This window comes from Protopterus annectens, chromosome 9.part0 (assembly GCF_019279795.1).
Source record: "Protopterus annectens isolate FY-2018-M chromosome 9.part0, PAN1.0, whole genome shotgun sequence".
Lineage (NCBI taxonomy): Eukaryota > Metazoa > Chordata > Ceratodontiformes > Protopteridae > Protopterus > Protopterus annectens.
Window position 1 is genome coordinate 431,324,585 of NC_056743.1, and position 20,581 is coordinate 431,345,165.

Consider the following 20,581-nt stretch of genomic DNA (forward strand, 5'->3'; position numbering starts at 1 on the left):
CTGTAAATTGTATTTGCAACAGGCAGAGTGACACTGGAGTGCAATCAAATGAGTTAGTATCCTTGGTACATAATATCTCCAAGTATGAGCTATCCTATCCAGAAATGTGTGTTCTAAATAAGGGGTTATCCTTTATACCCACTACTAGCATGGATATTAGTCAAGCCTTTCTTTCTGTGAGGCTGTTCGTGCGTAGAGTCGCACTGAAACTTTTGTATGGTTTTGATGAAAGTAGTGACACTCCTACGTTTAACACAGACTTCAAAAGAAAAAGTGTCTTTACACCTCACTTGCAATCCAACCTTGACATCTTCATTAAAGTGGTGGAGTCGCAGCTCTATGATGAATTAACACGTCCTGGCACAGCAATGAAGAACAATTTAACCAAACAGGAGAATGAAGCCATATCTAAGTTACGTCTGAACAAGGACATCACTATACGGGCGGCAGACAAGGGCGGCCCTATTGTGGTGCTGGACAGTGAGTACTATCTTCAAAAAATGATGGAACTTTTAATCAGTGGCTCTTATGAAATAATTTATTTTGACGATGTCTATGACATGCAAGTTAGAGTTACAAATGCACTTGAAGAATGTAAACATCTAGGGCTTATTAGTGAAGATCTATTCTCCTACTTTAAAGTTGATTTCCCACTTATTCCCACAATAAGTGGATTACCTAAGATTCATAAAAATCCCTATTTACCAGAGTTTAGACCTATAGTATCGGGGGCAGGTTGGCTAACTGAGCCAATCTCTATATATCTTGATAATCAGCTTAAGAAATGTTTAGCCAACTATGAACCAGTGTTACGGGATACGGAACAATTTTTGAGAAGTCTTTATTCTAAAACCAGTGAATCCTTGATGTCCGATAATGTTATATTAGTAACAATGGATGTAGTTTCGCTATTTACTTGTATCCCCAATGAACAGGGATTGGCTTTTTTGAAGTCCTTTTTGCTTAACACAACAGATTATACACTTACTAAAATAGATTTTCTCTGTTTTTTGATTGAAATAGTGTTGGAGAACAACATATTTCTATTCAACAATAATTGTTATAGACAGAAGAGTGGTGTAGCTATGGGCACAAGTTGTGCCAATAGCTACGCCAACTTAGTTATGGCAGAATTTGAGTCCAGATATATCAAGGGCACTAGTCAAATAATATTTTTTAAAAGATTTGTAGACGACCTCTTCTTTTTGTGGGAAGGGTCTGTCGAGACATTGTTAAATTTTCATCATAAATTGAATAGTGCCACTAATTTTATCAAATTTACTTTGAATTACTCTATGCATACACTGGACTTCTTAGATGTCCAAGTATCCAGAGAACATGGAAGAACTGATACATGTGTTCATAGGAAGGTATGCTACAAACCTTCATTTTTACATAGAGCATGCATAACCCACAGATTTTTAGAAATATAGTCAAAGGACAGGCAATGCGCCTTTCCCGATTGTCTAGTATTGACAAACAGTACCGAGAGGAGTTAGTAACATTGCAATCAGGCTTAGTTGGGCGGGGATACAAGATTAATGAAATACAGGATGTTTATTCGACTATGGATCAGCTCAGAAGAGATAGAGCGCAACCCTTTTTTTCTGAGAATGCTAGGACTGAGGTACGAGGCATCACCAAATCTAAGTTTGAGCACTTGGTGATACCCTTCAGCAGTAACATCAATTTATTTAAGAGTGTGATCTGTAAGAATTGGAATATTCTGTCCTGTGATGACAGAACTAAGGAAATCGTTGGTCCCTATCCACAGTTTACGTATAGCAACATGTCTAACTTGAAACAGATTATTTGCTATGAATCCAGCTCAAGAGTAACACATACAGGATTAGAAAGAACGGCTAGATGTGGAGGCTGCCCCCAATGTTGCTACATAGACGAGTCCCACTATTTTAAACACCCTGATAGTGGCAGACTCTGGGAAATTAGAGTTGATGCTACTTGCTTGAGTCGCAATATAGTTTATGTTGCCCATTGTAACACATGTTTTTGTTATTACATTGGGAAATCAAATCGCTCCCTAAAGGAGCGTATTAGGGATCATTATTATTGTCTGAGCAGGAAGGACAATAGCAGTGCTTTGGCTAAGCACATGTTAAGTATGGGTCAACAACATCAATTTCTGTTTCAGGTACTTCATGTAGAAATTCCCTCAGTACGTTTGGGTGACATTGTAACGAAAACAGAAGAGGCGGAACTTCGATGGATTCTAAGATTAGGTGCCCATGGGGGTAGGGGCTTGAATGAGACTGTCTCGATCAAACCCCACCTAAGAGGGAGAAGTCTTCGCTAAGTTCCTTTTCTCCCTCACATTCCCTTCATTTTCCACGACCGTCTGCATAGACCTGATGGACATGCTATTTTTGACCATCTTTTCGTTGATCAGGTCCATTTTAGTACCAGTTTTCTATAACATTGTATATATTATATTATGGACCACACTGGTTCCACTTTGCTAAATTTTAGATTACCCATAAGCTAGCACATTTTTTAGATATTGTTGCCTTTGTTGCGCTCATGTCACAGCTCCTGTATTTTTGCATATTTGTACTATCATACAGGAGCGTGTTTTTCAATTTACAAGATCTTCATATCTGTTTAGGAATCACTTTATTTCCAGTAATTTTTATGAACTAGATAGATAAGTAATGTGTTATATGAATATTTCTATCTGTACAACATAGGCATGATCTCCACTAATATTGTAAGTGTAGTATATTGTGAATTAATTAAGTACTAGAAATGTTTTATGTTTAGCATTTAGGTTAATATATGTTTTTGGTACCACATCCCATTGGATACATCAAGTTTTTTAGTTTTGTAGTGAAGTGTATACAATTTTTGCACTTTTTTGGTAATTTAAATACATCCGCTTTACTCTATCAGAATATTTATACCGTACACAGGCTTGAGTGTATTGTCTTTTATTATTTTTTAGTATCACATTAGTTGTGATAGCTTTGAATATTTTAGTCTATGCAATGACGCATATTGTTTGCTTTGCCTTGGTACTTAGGTTACGCAGGTTTCATCCTGCCCATAGAGAGTGACGTATCTTGACTTTCTTTCTTTTTTCTCATGGAAGTACGCTGAGATGTTTTGTATTACCGGACTCCCTGATTGGTGAGATTTTTAAAATTTGTATTTATCAAAGTTCATGATAGGTGCATTTTATTTGATGATATATGTTTAAATGGTTTTACAATGGTTACTTTTATGTCTGATGAAGCGGTGGGGCACACCGCGAAAGCGCTTATTTCCATAATAAACGTGCATCTTTGGTTTTAGTAAAATCTGCAAAGTTTGTTCGTTGAACTTCTGGAGTTTAAGGATTGTGTTACAAATACTATTGAAGAGCAGTTGCATCTATTTTTAAGAGATTCAAGCTCCTTTCGTGTTGGGATTCGTGTTTTGTCATATTCTGCTGGGACTATCGCTTTGGTGTTTACACACACACACACACACACACACACACACACACACACACACACACACACACACATATATACACACACACACACATATATACACACATATACACACACACATATACACACACACACACATATATACACATATACACACACACATATATACACACACACACATATATACACACACACATATATACACACACACATATATACACACACACATATATACACACACACATATATACACACACACACATATATACACACACACACATATACACACACACACATATACACACACACACATATACACACACACATATACACACACACATATATACACACACACATATATACACACACACATATATACACACACATATATACACACACATATATACACACACACATATATACACACACACATATATACACACACATATATACACACACACATATATACACACACACATATACACACACACATATACACACACACATATATACACACACACATATACACACACACATATACACACACACACATACACACACACACACATACACACACACACACATATATACACACACACACATATACACACACACACACACATACACACACACACACACATATACACACACACACATATATACACACACACACATATATACACACACACACACATATATACACACACACACATATATACACACACACACATATATACACACACACACACCTGCTACCTTAATGCCTGAACCAACTCAAGGCTTAAAAAAAAACCCCACTAACCTGCAGAATAAAGTTCTTTAACTTAACCATACTCCTAACAAGACAAAGAGGAAAGACGAAAATAAGGGAACTGCCCTCCAAGTTAGAGTTACAGGAGCCCTCTAACTTGAGAGCTACCCTGAAAAGGGGGGATTCAACAAGCTCTCTAAAACGAGCCTGAAAGCTGGGATAAGGGAATTCAGCACAACAGGCTTAGCAAAAGAACGACAGCCCAAACATAAAAACAATAAACAGCAGTGGCTTAAATAAGCACCACTAAAAAAATACAGCTAAGCTAAACCGCTATTATGGTTTTAACGAGCAAGAAATAATGTTTCCACCTAGCCAAGAGACTGCATGAAAGTCAGCTGATCTTGTTTAATGGCAAACAAGATCTGGGGAATAGTTCCAGAGCATCATGGGATAGGGTGTAGCCAAAAGCCGGTAGAAGCTCTTGAGCTTTTGAATAAAGCAGAGTCTGAGCCAATCCTTGGTTCCGAACCCAAACAGCAAGGAACAAAGGTGAGAGAACACAACATCTACAATTTGACTATAAATAAACATAACGTTAGAAAAGTACTTTATAAGAAAAAAGCCAAGAAACAAGAACCACTTATCTAAGAATTCCTATGCTTGAGCCTGGACCACATCTGGAGCAATTCGGCAGCAAACAAGATCCGAGGGTTAGAAGGTAGCAAGAAATTATGGGAAGGGAAGGAGCTTGAGCTCTTCATCTGTCTGAGAATTGGCTGGCTCGGAGCCTAGACCCTTCTTTGAGGAATAACGGCAGAGATAGCATCTGATCGCCCTCTTGTCCCTTGTAAAAAGTGAGTCTATAGGCAGTGAAGAAGTAGTCAATCATTCTGGCAGCTGAGCAGCTAATTCTCAGCCTATCACTGTGCAGCTTCACAAAATGCATTACTGCTATTTTACCCATTTGACACCATCAGTGTTGATATCCATCCATGCGGGGCATCAACTCTTTACACATCCTGTTACCTGTGTTTCTTCAGTAAGAAAATAAAAGCAGGGTGAGGCATACTTCAAGCGTTCCTCATTTTGGGTTTGAAAAAGCCCATGTTCCACAAAGTTCCACAATTGAAAAAGTCTGCCACATGTTCAGACTTGGGAATTCTTTCTAACAGATATCTAAGGCAAATAGTACTGAATTACATCAATTCATCAAAAGAACTTTTTAGAACTATAAAGTAGAATATTTTAACCATCCTGTGACCTTCCGAGTTGAAGTTGTTGGTAAGCTGTTAGCAAGTGCTCCACATTTTACCAGTTTGTTCCCCAATATGAGGGGTAATGTTCCTCATTTTGGAGATGGAAGGGTGAAAGCTATGGGGTAAGGGGGAAGAAAACATTTTCAAAAAAAAAACAGCAATGCATTAATCAGTTACCTTTTCTCTGCGAGAAAGTGCAGGATGGACAAACTTCCTGTACAGAAGGCTGGCCCCTCTTGTGTATGGAGACAACAACCATATTACGAACGACATCTTCAGTTCATAATAGAAGGGAATCCTGGATAAACAAAAAATGTTACTGTAGCTTCTATGGACCCATCTTGATTATTAGGTTACTAAACTAAACACTACCAACAGAAGCTACAAATAGCAAACACCATCTTACAAATTACACAAAGTGGCACCATGAAACAAGATAATCACGTATACGGATTCAAAAGATTAGGAAATAATCTCTTGATTTGCTGGCTTTAAAACCAAATCTCCCACTCCTTTCAGGACTACTTCAGGGGCCAAGGGAAAATCAGTAAGGGAAACAATTTTGGACCTTTCATCCCAACACAAATTAATATTAATCAGAAATTTGTTTTTTCTAACAAACTCGTATATGAAAACTTCAGTGTAAGATGGTCTCAGGGACATCTTGATCCATCTTAAATGATTCTTAACTTCTATTTTGGGCCACATTTTCTCCCATGTTTATAAAATAAAGTTATGTACTTACCATAACGTTCCATGTGAGTTATTCATCTTGCCTTCATTCTTTACTGATGGATTTGGAGCCGGTGTGTTGCCAACAGAAAGCACTGGGTGGAAACGTACTCAGAGCCTCACGACAAAAGGGGGTAAGACCTGGTTCCTCGTTTGTTCCAATACCAGACCACTGACATGTCTGTCTGAATTGCAGTTGTACCCAGAGAAAGTCCTGCAACGCCAAAAGTACTGCTTTCATCTCTAGGACATTGATATGCAGATCTCTCTTGATCGGTCTATGTGCCTTGGGCTGTCTTTCCTTGAAAATGCCCCCCACCCACCCTATCAGGAAAGCGTCCGTGGACACTGGCCGCTGGACGGGGTAGCACAAATGGGTGTCCTACTGTCACAAAGTGAGGACAACCACCACTGAAGACCCTTTTTGCAGGAATTTGTGATCATGTGAGACATGGGGAGCTCTTGGTAAGACCATTGAGTGAGACACAGCCATTGTAGTATCCGTATGTACATATGACCTAGTGGTATGGCTAGAAGTGCTGCTGCCATCAGGCCTAAATTTCAGAACTTCTGATACTGGTGCTTTGTCTTTGGATACAAGAATGCTGACATGCTGATGAAGAAAGACTTTCTATTAGAAGCATTAGTGTGGTGGTGGTGTCCAGTTCTGCTCAGAAAAATGATGTACTGCGATGGCAACAAGGCAGATTTTTTTTACCCTCAGGTGAGCTGTGACCACTGCCATGCATTTGAACAGTCTGGGGGCTGTAGTGAGGCCAAAGGGCAGGGCTCGAAACTGGTAATGATTGGCTCCCAGACAGAAGTGCAGATGATCCCTGGATGGCCTGGCCATTTTTATGTAGTGCACATCCTCGAGACCTATCGAGCACATCCAATTGTCTTTCCCTAAAAAGGGAAGTACAGACTGAAGCATAACTATCAGGAACTTTTCTTTACAGATTTGTTCAGTCTGCTGTGGTCCAATATGGGACTCCAGTCCCCCATTTTTTTTGAACAAGAATCAAGTGCCTGTTCCTGTCTGGTCTGCTGGGACTGGTTTGGATGACTTTCTTAGCAACATTTAGACCTCTTGTTGCTTGTTCCCTGTAACTGGGTGGAACATCTGAGATTTTTCTTATGGGTGGAGGGGGTGTAGCAAATGGGATGAAGAATACTCTGGAAATGATACTTTGTACCCAGTTGTCTTTATTTTGAGCCAGGCATCTGGGTACAAAGATAAGCGACCTCAGACTGCCTCCAGAGGACAGTTTGGCCTCCTTTCACGAGTGCTGGTAGGGCTTCCCAAAGAAGTGATCTGTCGCCCTGGTGTTGCAGACCCCATCTGCAGTGAGTGTGGCATCTTCCTTTATTGCACCCTCTTCTGCCTATGGAGGGGGTTGGCCACGTGTGTCCTGAAAGGCTCCTTCAATTTTTGGAACCACAACCCCCCCTTTTGACCCTTGGGGTAGGATCTGGTAGGGGTGGAAAATCAGACACCGACGGCAGACAGTTTCCTTCCTGCTCACACCTGGTTAAGGTTTCCTTCACTTTAGGCCTGAAAAGGGATGAGCCATCAAAGAGGGTATTCACGAAGGAGGACTTTAAGGGCTCCACGAAGGACACTAGCGCATCCAGGAGTGTTTCTTAAGAGCAACTCCTGTATCCACTGCCCTACTCGTTCCAACAGCTGCATATGAAATGAGGCGCATGGATGAGTTTACTATAGAACTTTTAGTTAAGTACTTACCATAACTTTGGATGTATGGGATCCATCTCGCCTACATTCATGACAGATGGGACAGATGGGTTCGGAGCCGATCCATCGGCTCCGACTCGGCACTTATATACTAGCACGAAGTCTCTCATTGGCTGGGCTATACCCTATCCCAGGATGCACTACACCTGCTTCCCCAGATCTTGTTTGTTCGCTTTCATACACCCATGTAAACACAGAGACACTAAGTCACTATAACCAACTAAAGTTCTTCAAGAAAGAACGCCAAGAAAAAAGTGACTACAGCTCCTCTAAATCCAAATGGCAGGGGAAGGAGGGTGGGTACGAGATGGATCCCATACATCCAAAGTTATGGTAAGTACATAACTAAAGATGTAATGGGATCCTATCTCGCACATTCATGACAGATGGGACAGCGTCCTAGCACCTACATCCCGGTGGCTCATTGGAACACCTCCTGAGAACCGTGGAACCAAAGGCTCTGCCTCGAGAAACCACATCCAATTTGTAATGAGAAATAAAAGTGTGCGGAGAAGTCCAGGTTGCCGCAGCACAAATATCATCAATGGATAAACTTGGAGTGAAAAGCTACCGAAGTAGCCATTGCCCTGGTAGAATGAGCCTTGACTGGAAAGGGAAGGTCTTTTTTGGCCTGTGAATAAACAAAAGTGATACAATCTTTAATCCATTTTGATATGGAGGCTTTTGATACTGGTTGACCCAATTTGTTCGCTGCAAAAGAAACAAACTATTGATTTGATTTTTGCGTTTGAGCGGTTCTATCCAAATAAAAACGTAACTGTCTATGTACGTCCAATTGATGCAAAGTATATTCTGCGTTATTAGAGAATTCTGGGAAAAACACAGGGAGTTCTATGGTTTGTTGCAAACAGAAAGAAGAGGCCACCTTTGGAATAAATGCAGGGTTCAATTTCAATGAAACTCTATGTTTGTGAAAAATCAAATAGGAGGATCAGAACAAAGAGCTTGAAGTTCTGAAACTTCGCTAGCAGATGTTATGGCTACTAAAAAGGCTGTTTTCCAAGACAGAAATTTTAAATCAGAAGTAGCAGCTGGTTCGAAAGGACGGGCAGTTAGGGCAGCAAGAACCATATTCAAATCCCAAGGAGGAACAGGATGAGATAAAGGAGGCCTAAGGAGCCAAGCCCCTTTAAGGAGCCATACAAAGTTTGAGACATCAATGAAGGTTCAAATGAAGCATGAAAATTAGAGATTGCCGCTAGTTGAACCTTAATGGTAGAAACTGAAGATCCCGACTGAAACAGGAAGGCCAGAAAATTCAGAACCTCCGATACTGGAGCAGTGAGAGGATCAATACCTCGTTCTTGAGCCCAGAAGGCAAACCTTTTCCATTTACTGGAATAAAGTTTGATGGTGGAAGGTTTATGGGAAGAAGACAGAATGTGGACCACATCCGGCGAGAGAGCATTATCTCGGACTAAGGATGGAAGTGGAGTAACCATGCTGCCAACTTCAGGGACCTGAGAGACGGATGAAGCTGTCCTGACTGAGTCAACAGGTCTGGCACCGGATCCAGAAACCATGGACCTTCTATCGCATGCCTCTGTAGGAAAGGGAACCAAACTTGACGAGGGCAGTGCGGGGCTATCAGAATCATCTCGCTCTCCATGTAAATGGCCTTCTGTATCACCCTCGGTAGGAGGGGGAACGGAGGGAAGGCGTAGAAGACGGAGGGCCAACTGTGGGTCAGAGCGTCCCTGGGAATCTGTCCCTGGGAAGGGAACAGTGTGAAGAACTCTGTGCATTTCGCATTGTGGGGGCTGGCAAACAGATCGCAGCAAGTAAGACCCCATCTGTCGAAGATTTTCGCAGCTATACTCTGAGGGACCACTCGTGGGGCAAGAGAATGGTCCTGCTTAATCTGTCCGCAATCACATTGGTCTTCCCGGTATGTCGTTGCCATTAGAAAGCGGTTGGTAGCTACCGCCCAGTGCCAAAGTCTCATGGCTTCTCTGCATAGTGGGTAAGACCTGGTACCCCCTTGCTTGTTTATGTACCATACTACCGACATGTTGTCGGATAGGATCGCAATTGGGCCCGTGGGAGGCGTGATGGAGAGCTTGGAGTACCAATAGTACCGCTCTCATCTCCAGGACATTGATATGCAAATGTGTTTCCTGGGTCTGCCATGTGCCTTGGACCGACCTGTCCAGGTAATGACCCCCCCACCCTACCTGGGAGGCGTCCCTGGTCACAGTGGCAGACATTGAGGAATAAATGATCGCCCTTGGTATTTGACTGTAGAAGCCACCAACGCAGATCTCGACGGCAACTTTCCGTTATTATGATAAAGTGGTTCAAGGGCAGTTCCTGATAAGACCATTGAACCGACAGTAGCCATTGTAGAATTCGCATGTGAAGTCTGGCCAAGGGAACTAGAAGTATAGTCGGCGCCATCGAGCCCAACAGTTGTAGAATCCGATGGGCCGGGGCTCTTTGTAAGTGAAGGCAGGATTTGACTTGATCTTGTAAGATCTGAATTCTTGCTGCCGGCAAAAAGGCGCGCATTCTTTTTGTGTCTAAGTCTGCGCCTATGAAAGTAATACGCTGAGAAGGCTGTAGTACAGATTTTTGCAAATTGAATGTGATCCCCAAGAAGCGGCCCAAGGTGAATGTGGCTCTGAGCGCTTGGAGAAGTAGATGCTCGGAGGTGGCTGTAAGGAGCCAGTCGTCTAGATAAGGAAACACCTGGAATCCCAGACTTCTCAGGTGAGCAGTTACCACTGCCAGACATTTGGTGAACACCCTGGGGGCTGTGGTGAGACCAAAGGGCAGTGCTCGGAATTGGAAATGACTGGCTCCGAGGCGGAAGCGTAAATGTCTCCTGGACTCTTGAGCTATGGGAATATGATAGTAAGCATCCTGGAGATCTATTGAGCACATCCATGCATCTTTTTCCAGCAAAGGAAGAATGGATTGAAGAGTGACCATTCGGAATTTGGACTTCTTGACGATTCAATGAGCTGAGGTCCAATATGGGCCTGAAGTCCCTGTCTTTTGGTACCAAAATAATTTTGAGTAAGTTCCTGATCCGATCTGGTCGCTGGGGACAGGCTGGTTGACGTCTTTTTCTACCAGTTTTGAAATTTTTAATGCTGCCTGATCACGCTGACTGGGTGGCACGTCCGGGATTTCCCTTAAAGAAAGGGGTTTGATGAAAGGGATGATATATCCTCCGGTAATAATGCGGAGCACCCACTGATCACTTGTTATGGATTCCCAAGCTTGTGGATGCGCCGCTACCCTGACTGGCTCCGGAGTTGCACAGTCGGGCAACCACTCAGGAACGCTGGTTGTATGAAGAACCACGAAAGGAATCGCGGTCTCCAGAGTTACGGGGCCTCTGCCACCTCTGGGCGGCGTCTTCCAAATTTCCCCCTGCCTCTGGAGGGGAATCACTGGGTGGAGTAGAAAGACTTTTGGGATTTTTAAACCACATCTTCCCTCCTCTCCCAGCCTTGGGATAAGGCCTGGAAGGAGGCGGAATCGGCAGTCAAAGTCTTGCCCTCCTGCTCGCACCGAGTTAGTGTGTCCTTCACCTTGGGTCCAAACAACGATGACCCATCAAAGGCGTCGTGAAAGAGACTTGAAGGCCTCCGTAACGAACACAAGCGTAACCAGGCTTGTCTCCTAAGGGCAACGCCTGTTCCGCCTACTCGCATCTGAGATGAGCCTCATGGACGAGTTAACAATAGAACAAAGAGTAGTCATCTGTCCAACAGTCGAGGCCAGCGCTTCAGGTAGATTACCAACAAGGGAGTCATTTAGCTCTGAGAAGATCCCTTTGGAGCCTCGTAAAATGACAAATAATTCAGCGACCGTAAGGTAAAGGCCGCTGAGGACAGGGTCGCCCGCCTATCCATACTCCTAGAATCCTTATTAGGAGGATGAATAGACGTCGAAGCCTCTGCCACGTCCTGCTGTGTGGCAGAAGCCACCACCAAAGCATCTACCGGTACACCCTTAGTGAGAAATTCTTTCTGGGGGGGAGCTGACAAGAATTTGTTAGGCCTCGCAGGCACTGGTTCCACGGAATCTGGGTGTTCCCACACCCTTAGAGAAACCACATCAAGGAGTTCATCGAAGGGCGGAGACACCCAGGAGGCGGAGGGCTGGGCCCCAAAAGCCTTGAGGAAGACTGACTCCTCAGTTGAAGGGGTTTTGGCTTGCCAGTCACCTCTCTGTCTCAATCTCCAAGATATCTGAGAAGGAGATATCATCCGAAGATGATTTGGGGGACCCTTCAGCGTCATCGAGGTCAGTATCCGATGTAATAGACTCATCTTGGGAGTCTACGTGCTTCCTCTTACACAATTTCTTCCGTGGAGGTTCGTCCGAAGCAGTTTCGGACGGACCGCCCGAAGAAGATTGGGGTATCCTCAGGCCCTGGGGCCCCGCTGCGGGGGCTGCAGCGCAACAGAGGCACCAGTCTCCAAATCTAGGGACGGTGAGGTAGAGTCCAGTTGAACCGGCAAGGGCATGGCCAGCGCTCCTCATGGCCTCAAAGGCCGGACCTCCAGAATCCAAGGAAGTCACTGGTCTAGAGGCCACGATGGCACTGGGAATTCCAGCAGCCGATGCTCGAGAGGAAGACTAGGCACCAAGCACCTAATCCCAAAGTATTCCCTCGGGCCCGGCTGTAGAGGTCGCAGTACCAAACCCTGAACCGGAGGACAGGTAGGAAGCATGGTCGAAGGCCTGATAGGGGTCTCTGCTCGACCGTATGGCTCCACATTGCTCCACCACCACCGCCTCCAACAACTCAGAGGAGGTTGGAGGAGGAATCAAAAGTGTCGGGGGATCGGCTCAAGCAAACTGTGCTGGAGCCGAGACCATTTAAATACTGGAGATTGGAAGAGCCTCTGTAAAACCCTATCCAGGTCCGAATCTGATAGTCTCGAGGATTTAGAGGAGGTAGACACTCGAGAAGATTTTCCTCTCGGCTCCGAGGGAGAGGGACGGCTCAAACGGCTCCAATACTGTCGGCGCCACCACCTCATGGACCACCATCGGCCGAGGAAGCCTCTTTCTTGAGCCGAGGGTGAAGAGTCTGAGCTGCACACTTCCACCGGCTCCGAGCCATTGGACGATGGAGGTGATTCACCTCTCGATACTTCAACTGCGGCTCCGAAGACAATGGAGCAGCAGGAGGTATCGAGGCAGACTCGACACTCGGCCCGAAGTCAGTGGAGCAGAGGAAGAAGAGGTCAACTTTTCTTTTAGAAGTCGGCTCCGGACTTGTCGGAGCCGACGATCTTTTCTTTTTGGAAGCAACAGGAGGATTCAAAGCTTCCTCAAAGGAGGGTTTAATAAACCCTTTTAAAATGAGCTTGTTCTTACGTTCTTGAAGAACTCTAGCAGAAAAGGCATGACATACACTACAAGTCTCTTGTAAATGTTTCGGCCCCAAACAATAAACACAAATAGAATGGCTGTCTGTTATGGACATTTTATAACTGCACCGAGTGCATTTTTTAAACCCTGACTTCTGTTCTTTAGACATGGTACAGGTACCTAAAGAAAAAGAGTTCACCACAAATTAAGCACTAAAAGAAAAATAGCGCCAACTGAAAAGCGTGAGACACAGTAGAAATTTACCTCACAAACAACTGACAAAATACCAAGGCCAAAGCCCTCTAATTTAAACGGGCTTGGCCCGTAGGTACAACAAAAAACCACAAAGGAATGAATTAATAATAGAATAAGCCTTTTAACTAAAACTACACTAGGATAGGGCAAGGGCCCTCTAACTAAAACGGGCCTTGCCCGACAAAAAAAAGAACAAGTACCAGACGACACTTAGCACTCAAACTTTCACAAATAGGATAAAGAAGCTGTTAAAACAGCTGTTTGGTTAATATCTGACAAGAAACCCCAAGGTCAAAGACCAATAAAGGTAAAGATAAAACACTTAGCTCCAGCCAAGTCGAGACCACGTCCTGCTAGTGATCTGGGGAAGCAGGTGTAGTGCATCCTGGGATAGGGTATAGCCCAGCCAATGAGAGACTTTGTGCTAGTATACGAACCCATCTGTCCCATCTGTCATGAATGTAGGCGAGATAGGATCCCATTACATCCAAGGTTAGCAAGCTGGGCAGCAACTTTGTCGGTAGCTCCTGCAGCTGCTGTACCTTGAAGAGCATCTCCTAGCTCTAAGGAGATCTTTGTAATCTGGTAAAATAGGTCTAATAGTAGAGTGAACGAAGAGCAAAAGTCGCTGAACTAAACATGCGCTTCCCATATCTATGATCCTGGAGTGTTAGGAGGATGGATAGACAGTTTCAAACATTTCCTTTTTGGTGGCTGCTGCCACAACCATGGCATCAACTGGCACACCTTTTGACGAGAGATTTGTCAAGGGGGGCAGAAATGAACTTATAAGCCTCCTAGGGACAAGCTCCATAGTATCCGAAGACTCCCACGCCCTTCATGAGACCAGCTGCATCAGCTCATCGAAGGGCAGAGACACCCAAGAGGTGGAGGGCTGAGACCCGAAAGCCTTCAGGAGAACGGACTCATCCTCAGTAGGGTTTTTGGACTGCCAGTCACCCATCTGCCTCAGGATTACAAGTATCTCAGTGTATGAGATATCTTCAGAGGGGGACTGTGGGGACCCTACAGACTCATCCAAGTCCGTATCCGATGTTAGAGTCTCCTGGGGTGAGTCTAGATGTTCTCATACAATCTCTTCCTGGGAACCTCATCAGTGGGAGCTTCTGGTGAGGTCTCGGAGCAAGGGCCACCCAATGGAGCTTCCTGAGGATCTGGGTCTCTACACTTGGTCAGGATGCGTGAGGCAGAGGCAAAAAGCAGCTTTAGGGGAGGAGGAAGCCAGACCAGAGGTAGAGGATGTTTTAGGAGACCTAACTCTCCTTATGGCATCGAAAGCAGCTCTGCTCCGATGCGAAGGAACAGACAGATCTGAGGAAACAGTTGATACCCCCGGCACCAGGACAGTGGGGTAGGAGCAGAGCTCATCTGAGCTGAAACCATGAGAGGCAGAGTCAGAACAGACAAGTCTGTCCAACTATTCTCCCCGGACCCGACCAGACTGTCTGCTCCAAGAGTCCTCGATCAGCACAGAGGATGTCAGAGTGAACGGAGCCGAAGACACTGGAGCAGGCATCGGCTCAAAGGGTTCCACAATCAACAGGTCAGACTCCTCTGGCTCCGAAGTACCAGCATGGCTCGGAGGAGGAACTGTTTGAGCTACGAAGCCATTTGGGTTGGAGCAGATACAATATTTGCCAAGGACTGTGCCAATAACAGCTTCTGCACCACACAATCCACATCCAGATCAGAAAGGCTGATGGAGGACTGAGATTTATTTTATTTATTTCAGTGTGATGACCGGGGAGGCCCACTGGGCTCAGGAGCCCATTTTCAGTGGAGGCCCATGGAGAAAAGCTCCAAATTACATAATATAAAAGATAAAAAAAGAAAATACAAAAGATAAAAATCAAATGATAAAATTAAATTAAGGTTCACAGATTGTTGCATCTTTATGTATCTGTCAGCCTAAGTGATAAGAATACTGGTAGATTGTGATACAGACATTAAGAGGTACAGTGTTTACATAACATACGAGTCGTATATTGACATAGGAGTCATATATTGACATGGCTGGTTAAAAAGGTTACGTAGAGTCTGAGTCTTGTTATGGCAGAGTGGTACAACAAGCATGAATGTTAGGGAGGGGAATAAAGGGAGAGCAAACTATTTACAATACTTATATACACAAGACAACAGTAGACAGAAAGTAAATCCAGGAACAAAGTTGATGGCAGTAGGAAATAGTATAGAAATACAAATAGTGTGTGTGGAGTAAAAGTCTAGGTGGGGAAAGTGCATTTGCACTTCCACCTAGTGAACAAGTAGGAATGGAGTAGAGTTTTGAAGTTGTCAGAATTTTCTGTCAAGGAGAGAGTGTTCCACTTTTGGCTAAGGAAAAAGATAGGAGGTACTGCCCGGCAGGTCACTTTGGTTTGTGGACAGTGAGTAGGTTTAGGTGAGCAGATCTAAGTGGCCTGTTAGGGGTGTATGGTTGTAGGATGTTGGATAGTGCAGGACATTTAGAGGGGTTAAATAATAGCCTGTGGGCAGTGGTAAGTTGGAAGTAGTCTAGAAGGTTGGGAAGTTCTAGCCAGTTTAGTGAGTGGAGTGCAGAGCAATGGTGGGAGGAGTGTTTGGCTTTGATGGCGAATTTTGAAATTTTATTATAACAACTTTCCATTTGAGGGGATGGAGGCAGATAAGTTAGAGGGGCACCAGACATTAGTGACAGAAGATAGGTAGTGGCGAGGGTTTGTGTAGAAGGAGAGAGATAGTGGATGTTTCTATATAACAGGCCTAGTTTTTGATGTGTTTTCTTGATGTTGAGTTGAATAGGTGTCAAATTTTAGGTTTTCATCTATAGTGACCCCAAGGAGCTTGGCATAGGGAACAATTTCTATGACTGAGTTGTTGTGGCTTCTAATTTGCAAAGACAGATGAGTGCACCGAAGGTGGTACAGACTAATATTGGACTCTTAGGAGTTTCGGATACCAGTTCCAAGACTGGTGACTGGCTCCAAAAAGAAAGATGGTCAGTTCCAATGGCAGTGGAGCCGAAGTCAAAGATTTATTTCATTCAGAAGTCTTAGACTGAGGACTTGCTGGATCCATCTTGGTCGCTCAAATCTTCTTGGAAGGATGGTTTCCACAAACCTGTCTATTTTCTTTTCCTTAAAACCCTGGACGAGAAGGAATGGCATATATAACAGCTATCCTGTAAAGGCAGGGCTCCTAGACAGTACACACAATTTACATGGCTTAGACATCTTTTGGCCACATTTTGGGCACTTTTTGAAACCTGACTTGGAATGCTTCTCTCTTGGTCAGCCATTGTAATCTCAGAGAAAATTACTGTCACCACAAAAATTCTTAGCAGTAATTAACAAAAGCCTTAAATAAAAATCAAGCTAAGTCACACACAGAGTAATACTAATGTAAAATGTTAAAGTGACAGAAAAAGGTCTAAAACACACTAAGAAAAATATAAGCAGACTATGACTATGCAATGAAAAAGAATAGCTTCTATACGACAGCAAACCTTATCCAAGATATTCTAAGGAATAGTTACATTTCAAAAACTGCTGTCAGCTACAAAACCTCAACAGCAATTATCAAATCCAAGCATTTTCTAAAAAAAATTAAGGCTAAACACACCACATAGCAAATAACTATAAACTAAGTATTAAGTATAAATTGTGACAAAAGGTCACTGAATAAACACACACTAGTAATCAGAAAGGTTTTTAAACTAGGCCTAAAACAAGAGGCCAATTAGATTTTTAAAGCACACTAAGGGAAGGGAATATAATGTAGGTTAACACACGAAAAAAGCTAGAAGAGCTTTACAAAACTATTAAAAATTACCCAAATATCAAAATAAGTATGAAAAAAGTTTCTGGCCCGAGCTAATGCAGAACCTCCTATCTGTTGCAGCAGCAGACTAGATCTGGGGTAACTCTAGGTGCATCACGGGATAGGGACTTCGCCTCGAGCTTTGCAATTGGCTGACTCTGAACAGAAGGATCGGCTCCGAACCCATCAGTTAAGAATGAACGACGAGATAGAACTTCACAAAGATTCATGTAATGTTCTCATCATTTCACCATCTATTACTTTACATGAATATGGTAGGAGTGCACTCCCCACCCATTAATATTTGCTCAGCACTTAACTTGTGATCTTTTAAGCACCACTAGCAATGAGACTAAGATCTAAACTACTCTTTGGGTCCACAACAGTTACTGAGGCATCTCCATAAGTTCTGCCTGTTTGGTACTTTTAATTTTTTTATCACTTAAGCAAGACCAATGGACACAAGTGTTAAACTGACTCACTGGTCAAAGTAGTTGCTCCAAGTAACACAGGAAGCAAAGTGAGGGAATTAAGCCTTGGAGTATAGGAAGCAGGATGTTAGCAGCTCATGGCCTTAATCCTCTGCAGTAACCCCCAATTCTTAAAGACAATCAAAGCAAAAATGACCCCTTCAACAGCAGCAACTGACACTTCCTACTTATTAGGTAATGCTGCCTAGATGACCAATTCAGAAACAGTTGCTAGGCAGACAAACAGCAGCAACTTAGGCTTCAGTCAGCAGAATGTAATCAATACAGACTGTATACAATTAGTTAAAAAAGGAAGAAAACTGCACAGAAAAATAGCTCAGGAGATTTGGGAGACTGAATGGTTCAATTTGGGCTCCTTATCAGAAGTTTGACAGCTGCAAGAGTTCAAAAACTCTAAAAGTAAACCTCAATGTCAAAACATAGCCTCTCTCAAAACTTGCTCATTTCTGCAGGGGTGCTTTGCCACTCTACACTACCCCTCGATGTGGGGGCACTGCTATACATTTCACTGTACCACAGAGTAAATTAATTTCAAGGTACCAAAACCACGGTCTTGGGCCAAAGATCACAAATGCATTGCTCAGAAGATGAAAAGGTACTCCTTTAGACGCAATACAGCTTAGGGACCTCTAAGTGGGAGTCTAAACCTTGCAGATGTGGAATGCTGCCAGCTGAGGTAGTTCACATTAACAAGATAACTGGGACCCATACATTGTCAGTCATCTTCAGATACACAGGGATACAAAAGATGCAGCATGAAGACAGCAGAAAAAGGAGACCAGGTATGGCAACTACCTCGGAAGACAAAAAAGATAACAGATGTGCACCTTTGACTGCATCCATCCAAGACTCTTCAGCACTGCCTGTGAGGCAAGGGTGTAGCTAGGCACACAGTGTACTGAAATGAGTACTTTTCTGAGCATCTCTTGCAAATGTCAACACTCAAAAAGCACAGAATGTTTATAACTGTGTAAATGAATATGCACATTATAGCAGTACACACAATTCTTGTGCAAAAGGAATGCACCTTTAGGTTCATAGGCTGGTAACTGAGCTATCTGCCCGAAGGCATATATTAGCCCAGCCACGTTGTGCGGTATTCACCACCCCTTTAGTAGTTCCCTAGACCCTTGTACTAGCAGCTAGTACCCTTGGCCCCTATCTAGTAGTGCTATTGGTGTGATCCCCAGTGTGAACTTTGTTACCCACCCACTCATCAAGATTCCTCTTGAAGTGTGACAGTGAGGGGCTCTGTAAAAAAAAAAAAAAAAAAAAAAAAAAAAAAAAGAGAGAGTAGCTACTTTAAAAGTAGCTCTTTATTGAAATAAATTGTAATAGTTGAAATAATGTTCTTCCCATGTATCTGGGGGTAGCATGTTGAAGGCGGAGTACATTTTTAAAATGTAAAGTGGGTAGTGAGGGCAGCAATATTAGGTTTAAGTACAAAATGTAAATCTCTGGCTAGACCCCTGCTGTGAGGCACTTATCACCTCAACATACACTTCAATTAAGACAGACATATGGTGTTGCCACTTCAGCACCTGGATAAAGACGTCCTTGAGACGATGCTAATGTTAGAAAAACAAATTTCTGATGTGTATTAATTTGTGTAGGGATTATGTAGAGCATGATGCATCAAAAGTGCAAGGTGCATAAAACAAAAAATAATAAAGAGCAGGAGGAAGAAGTAATAATACGCAAAGTAAGCGTAAAGGAGGGGGACCAAGCAAGCAAGAGGTGATCCAGGGCTTTCAGACAACTTAGGGAAGACATGCACGAGAAAGTTACAGCTTCAGCAAGTGTTGTAAGGCAGCTTACCTGCAAGTAGCTGATGCAGTCTGATGAGTTTTAGTGTGAAAAACTGAATGTTGTTTTACTGCAATATACTACATTGTTACAGGGATGCTGTCTGGGAGGTTTTGCTTTTTCTTCATTGTAGTTCGACCCATAAGTTAGTACAATTTATTTGGATGTAGAAATTAGTCACCCATCTATGGCAAACAGTGGGACTTGCCTCATGAAAAAAATAATTCTAGTTAAAAGAATTTTCATCTCACTGCTTTTAATCATCTTTCAAAAATGTTGGTCAAAAAACATGCTTTGACAGCTCATTGCTAAAACAGTTGCAGACAAGAGGAAATCTAAACAAACGTGGGTAGGAAAGGCAGAACATGTTGCCTATGAAGGACTGCATGAGGAGTGTCAGGTTAAGAGAAGGAAGGGGGTCTCAGTAATCAAAGCCTAGATAAGAAACTTCAAATTATCAACAGTAAAAAAATGGTTCCAAGACTGAGACTAAAGCGGGCAAGTCAGGAAGTGAAGACTTTCCCATGAAGGCAGGTGGTGCACACACACAGTACATTATGACACCAATAAAGTATCAGGTGAACAGAAGCACAGGAAAGGGCAGAGAAAGTAGCCACAACATGCACAGAGTTGGGAAGTGCGCACAAAGTAATTGTCCTAAAGATGTTTAAACGGGAATCTTCTCCACTCTGACAGCTACTTGCAGAGACAGCATATGCCTTTTTCAGAGTAAAAAGAAATTCAGTACTTAACAGAGCATTCCATTTTTGTATTGACTACTTTCATTCTCTCTCAACGTATGGGTTCAGATAAGTTTCTGATCCAACTTGGCCATTACTATAGTTCGTGTTCACAGAAAAACGAGCCCCTTCCTAACCATGACGCATCAACCCCTAACATACCTCAGATCT

At 43.1% G+C, this 20,581-nt stretch overlaps 1 protein-coding gene across 1 annotated transcript in view; it reads right to left on the bottom strand.

The window, feature by feature from the left end:
• Positions 1 to 20,581, bottom strand: part of LOC122811251 (receptor expression-enhancing protein 1-like) — a gene marked incomplete in the record, with an annotated part of 933,039 nt that overhangs the window by 456,811 nt on the left and 455,647 nt on the right. Inside the window, 1 exon segment of the mRNA XM_044082970.1 lies at positions 5,637 to 5,757. Within this exon segment, the coding sequence (XP_043938905.1) occupies positions 5,637 to 5,757 (121 nt within the window).